This window comes from Malania oleifera, chromosome 4 (genome assembly GCF_029873635.1).
Source record: "Malania oleifera isolate guangnan ecotype guangnan chromosome 4, ASM2987363v1, whole genome shotgun sequence".
Lineage (NCBI taxonomy): Eukaryota > Viridiplantae > Streptophyta > Magnoliopsida > Santalales > Ximeniaceae > Malania > Malania oleifera.
In genome coordinates, this window is record NC_080420.1 from 42,705,896 (window position 1) to 42,721,831 (window position 15,936).

Sequence of the window (15,936 nt, forward strand, 5' to 3'; positions counted from 1 at the left end):
AAAAATCATTTGGAAAGCCTACTTGCATATTCTTTGATTCTTACTCATATTTGAAACCCATTTGGAAGGTCAAGTTTATATTTTCTCCTACTCTTTCTTTTTGAAAAACCTTTTGGGGGAAATATTTTTGGGTTATTCAATAAAGGCTTGAGCATATATTCACACTCATATATATTGCTTGAAAGTCTTCTTGTGTTTGATTTTTACAAAGGTCAATCTTGAAAGTCTTCACTCATATATACTTTCTTGAAAAGCTTCTTGATAAAGGCTAGAGCATATATTCGCAATCATAGATCTTACTTGGAAGCCTTCTTGTGTTTGATATTTCTAAGGTCATTTTGAGAAAAATCATTTCCATACTCTCACTCTTACTTGCAGAATATTTTTGAGAGAAATTCCTATACTCTACTGATATTCAAATTTAAAATCATTTGAGAGTGCATATAGATATAATTTTCATTGCACAATTCAACTTTTGTAGAAGTATTCCTTGTACACAAAATATTTTCAAACCATTGCCTTTATGGTTCGGATTATGAACCGTACCAAGTGACTGGATATCACTTGGTGAGGTGGGTCTGCCTATAAGGAGTGTGCCAAGCGAGGGGTATCGCTTGGAGAGGTGGCTCCACCTATAAGGAGTGGACCAAGTGAGGGGATATTGCTCGAAGAGGTGGCTTCGCCTATAAGGAGTGTGTAAGTGGTTGCTCCGCCCGGTTAAAGGAGTCGTATAGTGGAAATCCTTGAGTGGTTTGCTCAAGGTGAGGACATAGGCAGGTATAGCTAAACCTCATAAAAATCTTGGTGTCGTTCTCTCTTTCCCTTATCTCATTTATATTTCCACGCGTGTATGTTTTTATTTATATTTTTGTGATTGAATTACATACACGCTTTATTTTTTATTGGGATAATATTGTCGGTGAATCAATAAAATAATTTGCCAAAGTTTTTTAAAAATCCAATTCATCCCCCCCCCCCCTCTTGGGATCATACCATTCCTCAGAATAGGTATCAGAGCCCGGTTGCAATAAGCTTAAACGTTTTTATTAAAGATCACATGACTCATATTGGTGTATCCCTGTTTTGTGAGGGTTAATCTTTTACAAACCCTCTGTTGACCTTATAGGTCATATCCTGTTTTGATTATGACAAATACTCTAACATTTAATGTCTATCAAGTTTGTGTGCAGATTCATATTAGCAAATCATATGATGGCATGTGACGACTTGAAGAAGACAAAGACCCAAAGCTTTTGTTGTAATTTATATTTCATTTTATTAAGGGTCTGTAACATTTAAATATTAATGGTTTGTAATAACTAATACATTGCATGCATGATAGGATAGATAAGCTCAAAAAAATATAAACTGACTTTAGGTCCCAAATTATTGCATGAAAAAACCTTCTATAACTTTAAAGTAACAATTATGTGAACAGTGGTGTCTTTAAAAGAGAGTTAGGAATTAAATGCACAAAGTTAGTATGTTCGGTCGATTGAACCCTAACACACAAAGCAACTTTGGTCGACTGAACCTCCCCAGGGTCAACAGTTAACCATCTGGTCGACCAATCTTAAAATGAACATCAATGCTCTGGTCGACCGAATTGGCACATAGGGATTTCTTAACACCCAAACCGATCAAATGTATGAATTTGGTCAACCGAACTTGACATGGTCGACCGAACCTCAGAGGTTCAAAAATTGCCTCAAGTTTGGTCAACTAACACCTCAGTTCGAAAACACCCTGGTTGGCCGAACTAAGCAAGTTGGACGATTAAACCTTAAAAATGGTCGATCGAACCTCTCGAGTTGCTCGAATTTTACCGAGGTTAAAACATGGTTAATTTTTATTAACCCTATTTAAACTTTCTCAAAAATACCAAATAGGTCTCGAACAGTTATAATTTTTAGAGTGTCTATATAATATCCCCTCATTTGGTTTGATTAGCACCCAATTAGAAAATATCATTAGCAAATTCTCTCTGAAATTCAAAAGCCTTAGTTCTCATATTCAAGCTCTTCACTTCCATTCTTACTCATCCTTATTGCAAAAATCGTTTAGTAAGAGTGTTCTTGTGATTATCTTATAAAGCTTACACTCTCACTTGCTCTGTTTGATTGAGATTTATTTTATTTGAGAGTAAGCTTTAAGTTTTTCTTGGAGACTTTGTTAATAGATCTTCCTTGGGAAAACTCCTTAGAGCTTGTGTGTTTTGCATTACCATTGCAATACTCAAGAGCTTGTAATGTATTTTGTTTGTGAAATAATTTTTACAAACCGATTCCAAAAATGTCTTGTGGTTGATTTTGAGAAAAATATTTGTTGAGATATTTGGAGTGTGCTTGAGATCTTTGTTAACTTGTGATTTGCATCATCATTTTGACACAAAGATCCTAACACATACACTCTCACACTCTGATTGCTATACTTGCACTATTTTTCAGAGTAGATATTGAGACTACATTGAGCTTATCATATCCTATCATACTATAGTGTGTTTGATTATATTGGTACAAATCTTCTTGCCTGAGAAGCATATATTTTGTACACAAATTGTATTGTGAATTTGTTGTATTCTGGGCATGACCTGAAGGGGTGATAATCTAACATAAAATGATTGTATAGGTTGAGGTCAGCCCCATTAACTAACCTGGTTGTATTAGGTGCCGCTCCACCTGTTAAGTGAGTCATAGTGGAATTCTTGTGCTTGTGAGCCAAGGCAAGGATGTAGGCATATTTGTCAAACCTCGATAACATATCTGGTGTCCTACTTGATTTACAATGCTTGCTTGAGTAATTTAATTACGCAATTTAATTTCAGCTGCATTTATTGATTCATTTAATTTTTTTCTTTAGATTGGCCCTAAGGTTGTGTAATACTGATACTGGATATTTGACCTAGGAGAGAAAAATTTTAAAACACCTATTCACCTCTCCTCTTGGGATTACAGTAAAACCAAAAATTGGTATCAGAGCCAAGTTTCTTAGACTTAATAGTTTTTCTACAAAAGATCTAGATGGCTCACAACACTGTAACCCTTTTCCCTGAGGGACCCTCTTCCACACGTCCTCCTGTTTTCAGTGGCGTCAATAACACCTTCTAGAAATAAAGGATGCGTATTTACCTTCAAAACAATTACTGGAAGGTGTGGATAGTTGTCTCTAAGGGAAACCATGTTCCCATGAAAACCGAAGGTGAAACTAAAGTCCCTAAGACAGAAGATGAATATACTAATGAGGATATGAAAGTTGTTAGTTTAAATGTTACTACCATGAATAATCTCTATTTTGAACTTGATGTTAATGAATTTAATAGAATTATGGCATGTTCTTCTGCTAAGGAGATTTGGGATAAATTAGAGGTCACCTATGAGGGTACTAGAGACGTTAAGGATAGTAGGATAGACATGTTGACCAGCGAGTTTAAAGAATTTTGAATGAATACTGGTGAATCAATTCAAAGCATGTACACTCACTTCACATACATTATTAATTCATTGCATGCATTAAGTAAGACATATCCCACGTATGTAATGGTTATGAAAATCCTTAGGGGATTGCCTTCTATTTGGGAAGCAAAGGCTACAACCATATCTGAAGGTAGAGACCTTAATTCTATGTCACTATATGACCTAATAGGTTCACTTATCACCTATGAGTTAGCCATTAATGAGAAACTAAATGAGCACAATAGAATGAAGAAAGTGACTGCCTTAAAAACGTATATTAATACTTCTAGTGAGCGCAGTGAACCTGAATCTGAAGATGACATGGCTATGCTTACTAGGAAGTTTAGCAGATTCTTTAAAAAGAATAGTAGGCCATATAGAAAGTTCAGAGATTCAGTATTTGAGAAGGGAGAATTCAACAAAAGAAAAGAAAAATCAAATGCTCCCACGTGTTACAATTGTAACAAGGTCAAGCACATCAAACCCGACTGCCTGTTGCTAAAGAAGGAGTCTAGGAAAAAGAAGAAAGCCATGAAATCAGACACCTCATAGGATAAACAAAGTAGCAGTGATTCAAATTCAAACTACAGTGATTCGGAGGTTGCTAACCTGTGTTTGATGGCACACGGTGATGAGTTATTGTTTTCCTGCTCTTTATCTTCATATTATTCTGATGATAATGATTGTGATTCTAATAGCATGCCTACTTATAAAGAATTGCAATACGAATATATTTGCGTGTCAAAATTGCTAAATAAAATGACCAAGGAAAATGATTTTTTGAAAAAGAAATGTGAAAATTATTCAAAGCTTGTTGAAATGGTAAAATCTGTTCATTCCACTTGGCAAGAAGAAAAGAATTTGAAAATGACTGAACTTAAAAGAAAATTAGAGGATAGCTCCAAAATTATTTATAAATTTACTGAGGGCCAACGCAATTTTGAAAAACTCCTTGGGGCTCAAAGAAACTCTTTTAGCAAAGAAGGTCTCAGATTTAATGGTGTTGAAAATGTGAGACGACCTGATCTTTATTTGGGACATTTTAATTAAAAATCAAATTCCCAAATCCCACCTAAAGATCCTCAGTGTCGATTGATATGTTTTAAATGCAAACAGATTGGTCACATTTAGTTTGATTGTCTATTTAGAAACAAGCATGTAAGAATTAAAAAAGTGTGGAGAGTCAAAAGTGAATCAGGAACTAACCCCTTTGGAGCCAACAAAATTTGGGGACTAGCGTCAGTTACTTAGATATTTTTGAAGGTATGCTTAAGGTCATCCTCTTCCAAGGACAAGTGATACTTGGATAGCGGCTGTTCAAGGCACATGACCGGCGACAAGGCTAAGTTCGCATCCATCACTCCAAGGAAGGAGGATTTGTAACATTTGGGGACAACGCAATAGGGAAAATCATCAATGTACAAGATGCATACAAATATAAGGCTTCTTAATCAAACAGATTTGCACCAGTAATAATCAGAACACACCAATAATGTAAGAACAATAAGCTCAATGTTGTATATGTGCAATCAACACTTATAATAGTGATTCTCTCAAATGAAGCACAATAGTGTATCTACATGCAAATCTTTGAAACTAAATAATGATAAAATTTCAATCTCAGTTTAGGGTTTCAAAGATTCAAACCAATAGAAATTTAGAACATCTCAAAAATAGTTTTCTCAATATCAAAGGACAAGGAGATATTCAGATCTAAGCTTGTAAAAATATTTTTGCACACAAAAATATAAGTCCTAATGAGTCTTGCAATAATAATGCAAAGACCCAAAAAGCTATAAGATTTTTCCCAACCAAAGATTCATTAAATAAAATCAAGGGGAAAATCAAGCTAAACCCTCAATCCAAAAATCAAGTGAACACTACACAAATGAGTGTTTCTAGCAATATAGAACAATGAATAGAACACTCACAATGCTAGATATCTCAAAGGAATTGGAGCATATGAGTGTATGGACTTTGTATGAGAAAATAGGATTTGGAAATTTTTAGAAAGTTTTTTACTAATCAAATGGCTAATCACTTGCTAATCCAAGCAAATGAACCCCTATATATAGAATAGGTCAAAATTATAACTGTTGGGGATATGTAAGACATTATTAAATTTGTTTTAAAACCATTTAAGAAAATTAACCCTATTTAACTTAAAATAACCACGGTAAAAATTAAAACAACCTGAGAGTTTCGAGTGCCTGACCCATGGTTCGGTCGTCCAAACAGACACAATATAAAAAGTTGATTTTTGAAGTTTGGGTGCTTGAGTGTGGTTCGTTTTGCTAACCGAAGGCGATTTCTATTTTGTCTAAGGTTTGGTCGCTTCGTCTAGAGTTTGGTTTACCAAACTCATGTGTTTAGTAGCCCGAGGCATTTTTTATCATGAAGTTCGAGCTTCTGAGTTGGTGGAAAAAATCAAAATTGTGGTTTGATTGACCGGGGATGCTACGTTCCTTTTGGTTCAGTCACCGAAAACCAAGTTAACACTTTGAATGGTCAATGGTTCGGTCGCCCGAAGTGTTTTGAACACAACTTTTTGGTCACCAAAAGCCTCATTGATTTTACCCTATAAGTCCAGTTTTACTTCAATTAATTCCCTTGATAATATATGTGCTTTTGGGGACATCTTATGTGTATGTGCAAGGACTTAAGGTCTCTCTAAGGTCTTTTGAGCTTATTGCAACTACATGCATGATATGCAGTGATTATTATAGACCTTTTCCTATATTACTATTACAGACCCGAATGAGCATAAAATAAATTACAACAAGAATAAATCTTCTGGGTCTTTAGACTTTAAGTTTTCTTATGTCATCAAGTGATCTTTCAAATATGAACCTGTACACAAACTTGATGGACATTAAATACCTGAATATTTGTCATAATCAAAATTGGGTATAACCAAAAAGGTCAACAACAATGATAGCTTGCTGCAAATGTAAGAATCCGAGCCAAAACAACACAATGATGGCTTACTACAAATATAAGAATCCGAGCCACATCGGATACAATGATTTGAGCCAAAACAACACAATCATGGCTTGCCTCGAATGTAAGAATCTGAGTCACGGTAGATACAATGATCCATGCCAAAAAAACTAAATGATGGGTTGCTGCGAACATAAGAATACAAGCCACAACGAATACGATGATCCAAGCCAAAAAAACTCAATGATGGCTTGCTGCGAATGTAAAAATTAGAGCCACGACAGATATGATGATCTGAACAAAAACAACTCAATGATGGCTTACTGCGAATGTAAAAATATGAGCCATGGTGGATACAATGATCCAAGTCAAAACAACTAAATGATGGCTTGCTGCAAATGTAAGAATCCGATCCATAGCAGATACGATGATTTGAGCCAACACAACACAATGATGGCTTGTGGTGAATGTAAGAATCTGAGCCACGGCGGATACGATGATCTAAGCCAAAACAACACAATGATGGCTTGCTGCGAATGTAAGAATCCAAGCCAAGATGGATACGATGATCCGAGCCAAAACAACACAATTATGGCTTGCTTCAAATGTGAGAATCTGAGCCAAAACAACACAATGATGACTTACGACGAATGTAAGAATATAAGCCACAACGGATACAATGATCAAAACCAAAACAACACAATCATGGCTTGTGGCGAATGTAAGAATCTGAGCCACAGCGGATATAATGATCCGAGCCAAAACAACTAAATGATGGCTTGCTTCGAATGTAAGAATCCGAGTCACAACGGATATGATGGTTTAAGCCAAAACAACTCAATGATGGCTTGTTGCGAATGTAAAAATCTGATCCACGATGAATACGATGATCCAAACTAAAACAACTTAATGATGGCTTGCTACGAATGTAAAAACTTGAGCCATGGTAGATATGGTGATCCAAGCCAAAACAACTCAATGATGGCCTATTGCGAATGCAAGAATTTGAACCACGGTGGAGACAGTGATCGAGACAAAACAACACATTGATGGCTTGCTGCGAATGTAAGAATCCAAGTCACGGAGGATACGATGATCCAAACCAAAACAACTCAATGATGGCTTGCGGCGAATGTAAGAATCCGAGCCATGGCGGATACGATAATCCGAGCCAAAACAACTCAATGATGTACGCAAGTGTAAGAATCTTAAATTTGGAGAATGGCTACTCCACTGGGGATGACCATTTAGGTGCAGGGTCCTAAGATCCCAAATAAATGTTCGAGTGTAGGGCTTGAGGACCAATGCCCTGGATTTAGAAAAAAATGGTTTAATTCATTCCTGGGTTAGTTGCCCCAGTTTCAAAGTAATCAACATACTTGGGACCTAAAGGCCACTGCCCCAGTTTCAATGTAAACAACACATTTTAGACTTGAGGGACATTGCCCTAGTTCCTTTAGGTTTTTATCAAAGCAAGGCTTGATTATTAACAAGGGATGCAAAAATTGGTACAACACGACAAGTATGACTAAATGATGTTACTACTTATGATGCCAAAATGCGGAGCTAAGTATGCATACTGATGTGATGTTGTTGGAATTGGTGTAATCCCAAGAGGGGAGGTGAAATGGAAATTTAAAATTCTTCTTAGGTTAAGTTCTAATCACGAGCAGTATTTCATAATCTAGGGTCTGTCTACACAAATACTAATCATCCAATAATTTAACACTGAGCAGAAGTTATAACAATCATAGCAAACTCAGTATTTCCCAAGTAGATATGTATGCAGAAATTCAAACCAAATAAAATATTCACAATAATTTAAGTGCAATCATATATATACCAAAATTAAAGAGATAAGGGAAAGAGAAAGTGACACATGATATGTTATCGGGATTCGACCAACACTGCCTACATCCCCGCCTCTAGCTCCCAAGCCCGAGGATTCCACTAAAGCTCACTTTTAGGTGGAGCGACACCAATTACAACACCTTATAGGATGGTGCACCTAGTTCTACTAACCGAGTCTGAACTAGTCTAGTGCTCATCTAACCGAGTCTGAGCAATTCAGGACTTTTCATAGGGCGAGTCTCCCTCTTCCAACCACTCGTCGGGAATACAATAGCTGATCAAATATTTTTTTACAATACTGATGCTTCTTACACTAAGAAGATATGTAACAATACACACAACACAACCAATGCACCCACAGATGATAGGTATTTATGCTCAAAGTGAGATTGGTCAAGTTATATATCAGCTCTCAATACTATGTGTATATATGTATGTGTGAGAGAGTGAGTTCTTTGATTTAATATAATATTAAAATATATGAACAATCAAAGGAACTTTGAAACCCTAATCAGATATCTCAACAAATATATTTTTAGTATTAAGCGCAATAGAGATTAGGATCAAGCTTGCAAAATTATATTTTATCAAATAACGCAAGCAAGTCCTTGAATCTGGCAATATGGATGCCAAGACTCAAAAGCAAATATAAAGTTTTCCCAAACAATATTTATGAATGAAAATACAGTGGGAAAACTTTAGCTTACTCTCAAAAATCAAAATCTATCAATGCCAGTATGAGAGAGAGTGATAAGCTTCAAGAAAGATGTATGAGAATGTACACAATCAATAAGAAATCAAACTCCTTCTCAAGTTGCAATTAGTTTGCAACCAAGGAGTATAACAAATGATTCTCCTCAAACAAATAGTTTTTCAAATCAGTGTAAGGAGAATGAGTAGTATTTGAAAGATTGAAAGAATTTAAGCAATAAGAGGAGTATAAGTATAAAAAAAAATTTCAGAGAATTTTTTTTAATGATTTTTGCTAATCTCTTACTAATTAAGAAAAATGAGAGAGTATTTATAGATATTCATGAAAAAATAACCGTTGGAGACACAGAGGTCTTTTTTGGAAAAGATTAATGAGTTTAATTGGATTTAACCTCTAATTGCAGTAAAAAATTGGCTAACCTGAGAGTTTCGGTTGCCTGACGCCTAAGGTCAGTCGCCCGAACACTCACAATAGCTCACATGCAATTTTTCGGTTCGGTCGAATGTGGACATACTTAGTTGGCTGAGCCAAGAGATTTTCCAAAGTTAAGTGGTTTCAATCACTCGGTGAGAGGTTTGGTTTGTCGAGTTTTGAATTTTGGTCGACCGAGGTCAATTTGATCTAACAGTTCGATCGGCTGAGGAAGGTGAGGGAAGTCACATCTCAGCTTCGGTCGACCGTGGATGATACGCACAAAACATGTTCAGTCGACTAAGGCATGGTCAAACATTTGACCTCTAACCTATTCGGTCGACTGAGGCATTTATACTGCCAAGGGTTCGGTCGGCCGAGACCACGTAAAAGTGTGCATTTAAGCCCAATTTGGTTTGTATGTTTCATCAACCCTGTGTGAATAAGCATATGACGTCTAAGTTTGAGGGGTGATGGTTCCTATGGTCATTCCAAGGCCTCTTTAAGCTTAAACCTATCATACATGATGCAGTTATTATAGACCATTATAATTACAGACAAATAATTAAATGCATTTACAATAAACATAAATATCTCCTTCTTATTTTGCTCTTGTGCATGGAAAATGTCGGATGATGTGAGCTTTAAGTTTCGTCTAGGCTTCCATTAATCCTCTTCCATGTGTGTGATATGAATCATAAACATGTTCAAGTACTAGGCACACGCATTAGATCCAAGTGCTTTGTTAGCATCAAAACAGAGATTGGACTTAAAAAGTCAACAAATGTGTATGCACTTTTCTTTTCTATGTAATGCATGAACTACATGATGATGCCTGAATTTTCCTTTTCAACGCACTTCGCAATCAATAACCCAATTTTAATCTTGGCCATGTTTTCAACTTCTACTATGTCATGAAGGTACTGGAACTAGCTGCACTAAAGCTCAACACAAAATCTGCCCCAATTAAACGCATTTGCAACTGATCTTGGCCAACTTCTACTCTGATATGAAAGTACCAGAATTGGCTCTACTGAAGCTTAACACGAAATTTGCTCCAATTAGATGACTTTGTGATGGATTCTCCCGTATTGCACTTTCTCAACTGAGACCTTCTTTATAGGAAAATACTAGTGATTCTGAAACCTTTTGACTATCCTTCCTTCTTCTTGGAGTAAGAAAAGGAGTTTTTGGAAATTTCCATGGATTCATGACATCAATTTGTTAAATCAATCGGTCAAAAATGTACAAAATAGATGTTTTACCATGTTCAAATGCTGTTTTTAGAAAAGGAGAAAATTTAAACCAATGTCTTAGGGTCAAATGATGTTAATGTTAATTTATCAAACTAAACCCTTAGCGAGCTGATTTTCCCCTTTTCACAAACTGCCCCAATTTCACCGAAGGAGTTTTCTCTTCTTTTTCCTTCAATACTGCAATGCCTAAATGAAACTCACTTGTTCAATTGTTTTTCCTTGGTTTAATCAAGCTCTATTTCCATCTCCAGATTGTCTTTATGACTCAGGATGAAACGTAGGCTTAGGGATGAGGGTTTTTAGAAGAAAAGGGGAAACTAAGGCCCAAGAAACCAATCCCCAAATGATGTATTTTGCCCCAGTTTGGGGTTTCTATGAGATATTGACCGAACTTGTCCACTTGAACAAGCTGCCTATGTACCTATTCAGGATCAGGTCATTATGTACTTTAGACTCAACGTTGAGTCTAACAAATCATTTGAGACAACAAATGTGTGTACCAATCTAGTCAATACTTTCATTCGGACCATAATGTAGGCTAGAGGTACTGGCTAAAGAAAGAAAGGTTTAAATAAAGCTCAAAATTATAATTCTTATCAAGGGTGATCGTTAGTCAAAGATCACATATGAATTATGTCCCTTGTTTTTCTTTGATTTTCCTTCTTTTTTGTGGTACTTTTGCTCTTCCTTTCTATGAAGGAATCTTAGCATATTTTCTTTTGGGACTAATCTTTATGAAACTACCCCAGTGTGGAGTGTGATCTTTTGACGGGCTAATCTAGAATTGAATTTTTCAAACTCAAATGGGCTAGCAATGGGATTTTTCTTTGCAAAATTTTCCTTGGTAGCGGAAAAATGGCCTGCCATCATCTTGGTAGTCGATTGTTGTTTCACATGATTTGTCAGACACTTGAAAACCTGAACCCGGTTTAACATTTTAGGAAAATGATTTTTTCGAAGAAAATGGTTTAATATTCAAGCTCAACGGGTTGGGCAAATGGTAAATAAATATTTAGTTCTTTTAAAGGAAAACTAGCCAGCCAAGAAGGGTCATCTATCATTTGATCAAAACATAAGTGGACAAAAGATCCATGGAACAAACATCATAAACACTTTATGCCTTTTTAGAATTCACATGGTTCTTACGCAAAGTATTTCTTTACAACATCAAAATTGATAGGGTGTAGAAGATTAGTTCCATCCATGTCTGCCAACAATAAGGCACCTCCTAAAAATGCTTTCTTTACCACATACGGTCCCTCATAATTGGGAGTACGCTTGCTGCGAGGGTAAATTGGATTGGCAAAATCTGATTCAACACCAAATCTCCCTCTTGGAACTGTCGAGGCCGAACCTTTTTGTTGAAAGCCCTCATCATTCTCCTTTGGTACAGCTATCCATGAGCTATGGCAGCCATTCTCTTTTCTTCGATCAAGTTCAACTAGTCATATATGGATTGCACCCATTCTGCCTCGGTCAACTCTACTTCTTTCAGGACCCATAAAGAGGGGATCTCAACTTTTATTGGAATCACAACCACCATTCTGTATACTAGAGAAAAATGGGTAGCCCCTATAGAGGTTTGAACTATAGTTATGTAGGCTAACAAGGCAAATGGAAGCTTATCATGCCAATCTCTGTAGGTTTCTATCATCTTTTCCAAGATACTCTTAATGTTCTTGTTGGCCGCTTGAACAGCCCTATTTGTCTGTGGTCTATAAGGAGCTGAGTTATAATGCCTAACCTTGAACTAACTGCATAAATTCATCATTACTTCATTGTTTAGGTTCTTGGCATTATCCGAGATTTTATTTTCCAGGATCCCATATCTACAGATCAACTCTCTTTTTATGAAGCGATTGATTACATTTTGAGTGACACTGGAGTATGACGCCGCTTCTACCCACTTGGTGAAATAATCAATGGCCACAAAGATGAACTGATGCCAATTGCTGGCCTTCAGGGTTATCGGCCCAATCACATCCATGCCCTATGCTGAGAAGGGCCAAGACACAGACAAAACTTGGAGTTGGGCTGGTGGAACTTGTATACAATCCTCATAAACTTGGCACTTGTGGCATTTCCAAGTGTACTCTATGCAATCTCTCTCCATGGTCATCCAATAGTACCCGCTTCTAAGGATCTTTCAAGTCAATGAGTGTCCTCCGGCGTGGGTACCACAAATACCTTCGTGAACTTCATGCATAATCTATCTCGCCTTTTACACCTCTACTCATCGTAGGAGAGTCATATCGTGATTTCTCTTGTACAACACTTCCCTGTCCAAGAAGAACCCCATAGCCAACCTTTTGATTGTCTTTCAATCATTGTTAGAGGCTCCTTTGAGATACTTCTTCAACTAAAGGTATGTCTTGATGTCATAAAACCATGGTTTCCCATTAGCTTCTTCTATCACTTCGCAATATGTCAGCTCCGAAAACAACCTTATTCGAATTGGTTTGATCTCCTTTCCTGGTTCCACTATGAACAGAGCTACCAGGGTGGCTAATGCATCAGGAATCAAATTGTTCTCCCTCGGCAGGTGGGAAAAACTAATGCGGTCAAATCCTTTAATCATTTCTTGGATGCATTCCTGATATGGTATCATCTTGGAATCTCGGGTTTCCCACTCTCCAGTCAACTGATGAATAACCAAAGATGAATCCCCTTTTACAGCCAATTCTTTAATGCCCCGATCTATGGCAACCTGCAAACCCAACACACATGCTTCATATTCGGCCACATTATTAGTACAAGGAAAGGTAAGTTTGGCCGTGATCGGGTAATGTTTATCTTTTGGCAATATAAACACATTCCCTATTCTATGTCCCCATACATTAGCTACCCCATAGAATAACATCATCCATCTATCCAGATCCCCTTCTTCTTGGCTTATCAAATCAATGTCCTTGATCGGGAAGTCAAACTCCATGGGCTGGTAGTCTTCGACAGCCTTATCTGCCAAATATTCTACTATGGCGCTCCCTTTAATGACCTTTCTTGTCATATAAGTGATATCATACTCAGTCAACAGCATTTGCCAACGAGCCACCCATCCTGTCATTGCCAGTTTTTCAAAGACATACTTGATTGGGTCCATCTTGGAGATCAACCATGTTGAATAATACAACGTATAATATCTCAGTCTGCTGACCACCCATACCAAAACACAACAAGTCTTTTTCCAAATCAGAGTACTTAGATTCACACTCTGTGAATTTCTTGCTTAAGTAATAAATGGGCTACTCTTTTCTTCCAGACTCGTCGTGTTGCCTTAACATGCAACCCATAGAATTCTCAGATACTGCCAAGTATAGTATAAGTGACCTTCCCAGTACTGGGGGAACCAACACCAAAGGGTTCAAGAGATATCATTTTATCCTTTCGAAAGCTTCTTGACATTGTTCATTCCATTTATCCGGATTGTTCTTTCTCAACAACTTAAAAATGGGTCCACAGGTGGTGGTTAGTTGGGATATGAATCGGGCTATGTAGTTGAGCTTGCCCAGAAAACTCCAGACTTCTTTCTCAATCTTGGGGATAGGCATCTCTCAAATAGCCTTTATCTTGTCTGGATCAACCTTGATTCCCTTTTCGCTTGCAAAAACATATTGATTGCATTACATTCTTTATTTTTAAAAAGAATGTTATGCTTTCATTCAAGCAGTGGAACCAAAACACAAATAACCCACCATGGATGAAAAAACATACCACAGCATCCAAAACTTCCTACAATAAACAAAAGCACCAAAATACAAAAAAAAAAAAAAAAAAAAAGCACCAAATTAAATACTTATTTGAGTCTAAATGTACATCTTCCAAATTGAAATTAAGGAGAGAATGAAATTAACTAATTTTAACAAAATAGAAAGAGAGAAATACAAAAATGTGCTAACACAGTAAGCTGAAGAGTTTAGAGGAACTAATCTTTGGTGGTGGCAACAATCACCCTAACCCCCTCCATATTCCAACGCAGGCAGTAGTAGTAGAGCACAAAAACTATTGGGAAATGGAAAGACTGATACCAAATCCCCTTTGAATCACCAAAACAATATCCTCCTTCCGCATGCTTAATCCTTCTTCCGCATTGAACCAATCCTTCTTCTACATGCTCAATCTCCTCCAATACGAGCAAGAAGTGAGGAAGGTCGAAAAGCTCTAGGAACATATATATATGAACAAATCCCATTTGAGCCCCAAGGGTACTATTAAACAACCATAAAAACAATGTTATTTTAAATGGACTTATATGTACGTACACTTTTAGAGACGAAAAATTGTTGTCATTAATTATACTATCCCATTAGTAAAAATTTCATTTGCCTATCAAAGAAATTTTCATTTCTCGTCCATTATTTAGTGGCAAAAAGCTACACAATTTGTAATGATGAAAACTAGTCATCAATAAAGATTAGTATTTAGCACAAATGCTTTGGCCATAAGTATAGGATCTATTTTTAGCGACAAAAACTTAAGGTTGTCACTACCTTTTATTGCTAAAAGTCCATTATGTTGGAGTGGCATTCATGAAACTTTCCGAGATGTACATAAATATAAACCTAACATTACATTTTGTTGTATCACTTTTAGTTGTTATGAGCATACCCTTATTTTTAAGAATTAAATAAATAAAATAAGAAAGAAGTTTTATTCATGAAATGGCAACTTTAATTGCACAAATTCAATAAGCATAGGTCCTTAATTGTACTAAAAATATATACAAACCCCCCCCCCCCTCCTTGTGACTTTTTAAAAGGTCCATTTAAAAGGGAACTAATGAAAAGGAGCTTTTTGATATTATTTTAAAAATATTTGGCCCCTATGAAAAAAGAGTTATTAAAAAGAAAAAAAAATAACTTTGGTTGTTTAGTAAAAAGTTATAAGGTGCCTAAAAGTATTTTAAATGAGTAAAATAGATATGTATTTTTATAAAATATAATTAATGCATTGATAGCAATATTTAAAACAAAATAAGGAAAGCAATGAAGTTAAACAATTTGTTGGGAAAAAAAGTTAGTTTTTAGTTAAAATTTGTTTTTAAAAAGTTTATTTTACTTGATTTATTTATGTGGATGCATCCCAATGATTTTAAAAAAGGTAAAGAGATATTTTAGATCTCAACTGTATAAGATCTGAAGAGGGTTTATCGAATAAGATCCCCTCATTAATTTGGAGGTCTTATTAGACATTCCTAATCGCACTTTGATTTTCATTTTCATTTAAAAAATTTTTTATTTTTTTATTTTTTTATTTTTCTATTTTTTTATTTTATTTCAAAGGGGGTAAATAAAGACCATTAGTTTTGATTTAAGGA

General features: G+C 36.0%; 1 protein-coding gene across 1 annotated transcript; it reads right to left on the reverse strand.

Moving 5' to 3' along the window:
- Positions 1-12,981: 12,981 nt before the first annotated feature.
- On the reverse strand, positions 12,982-13,722 carry LOC131153777 (uncharacterized). Its single transcript, XM_058106236.1, has one exon. It carries the CDS (start codon positions 13,720-13,722, stop codon positions 12,982-12,984), a length of 741 nt encoding a protein of 246 aa, XP_057962219.1.
- Positions 13,723-15,936: the final 2,214 nt, after the last annotated feature.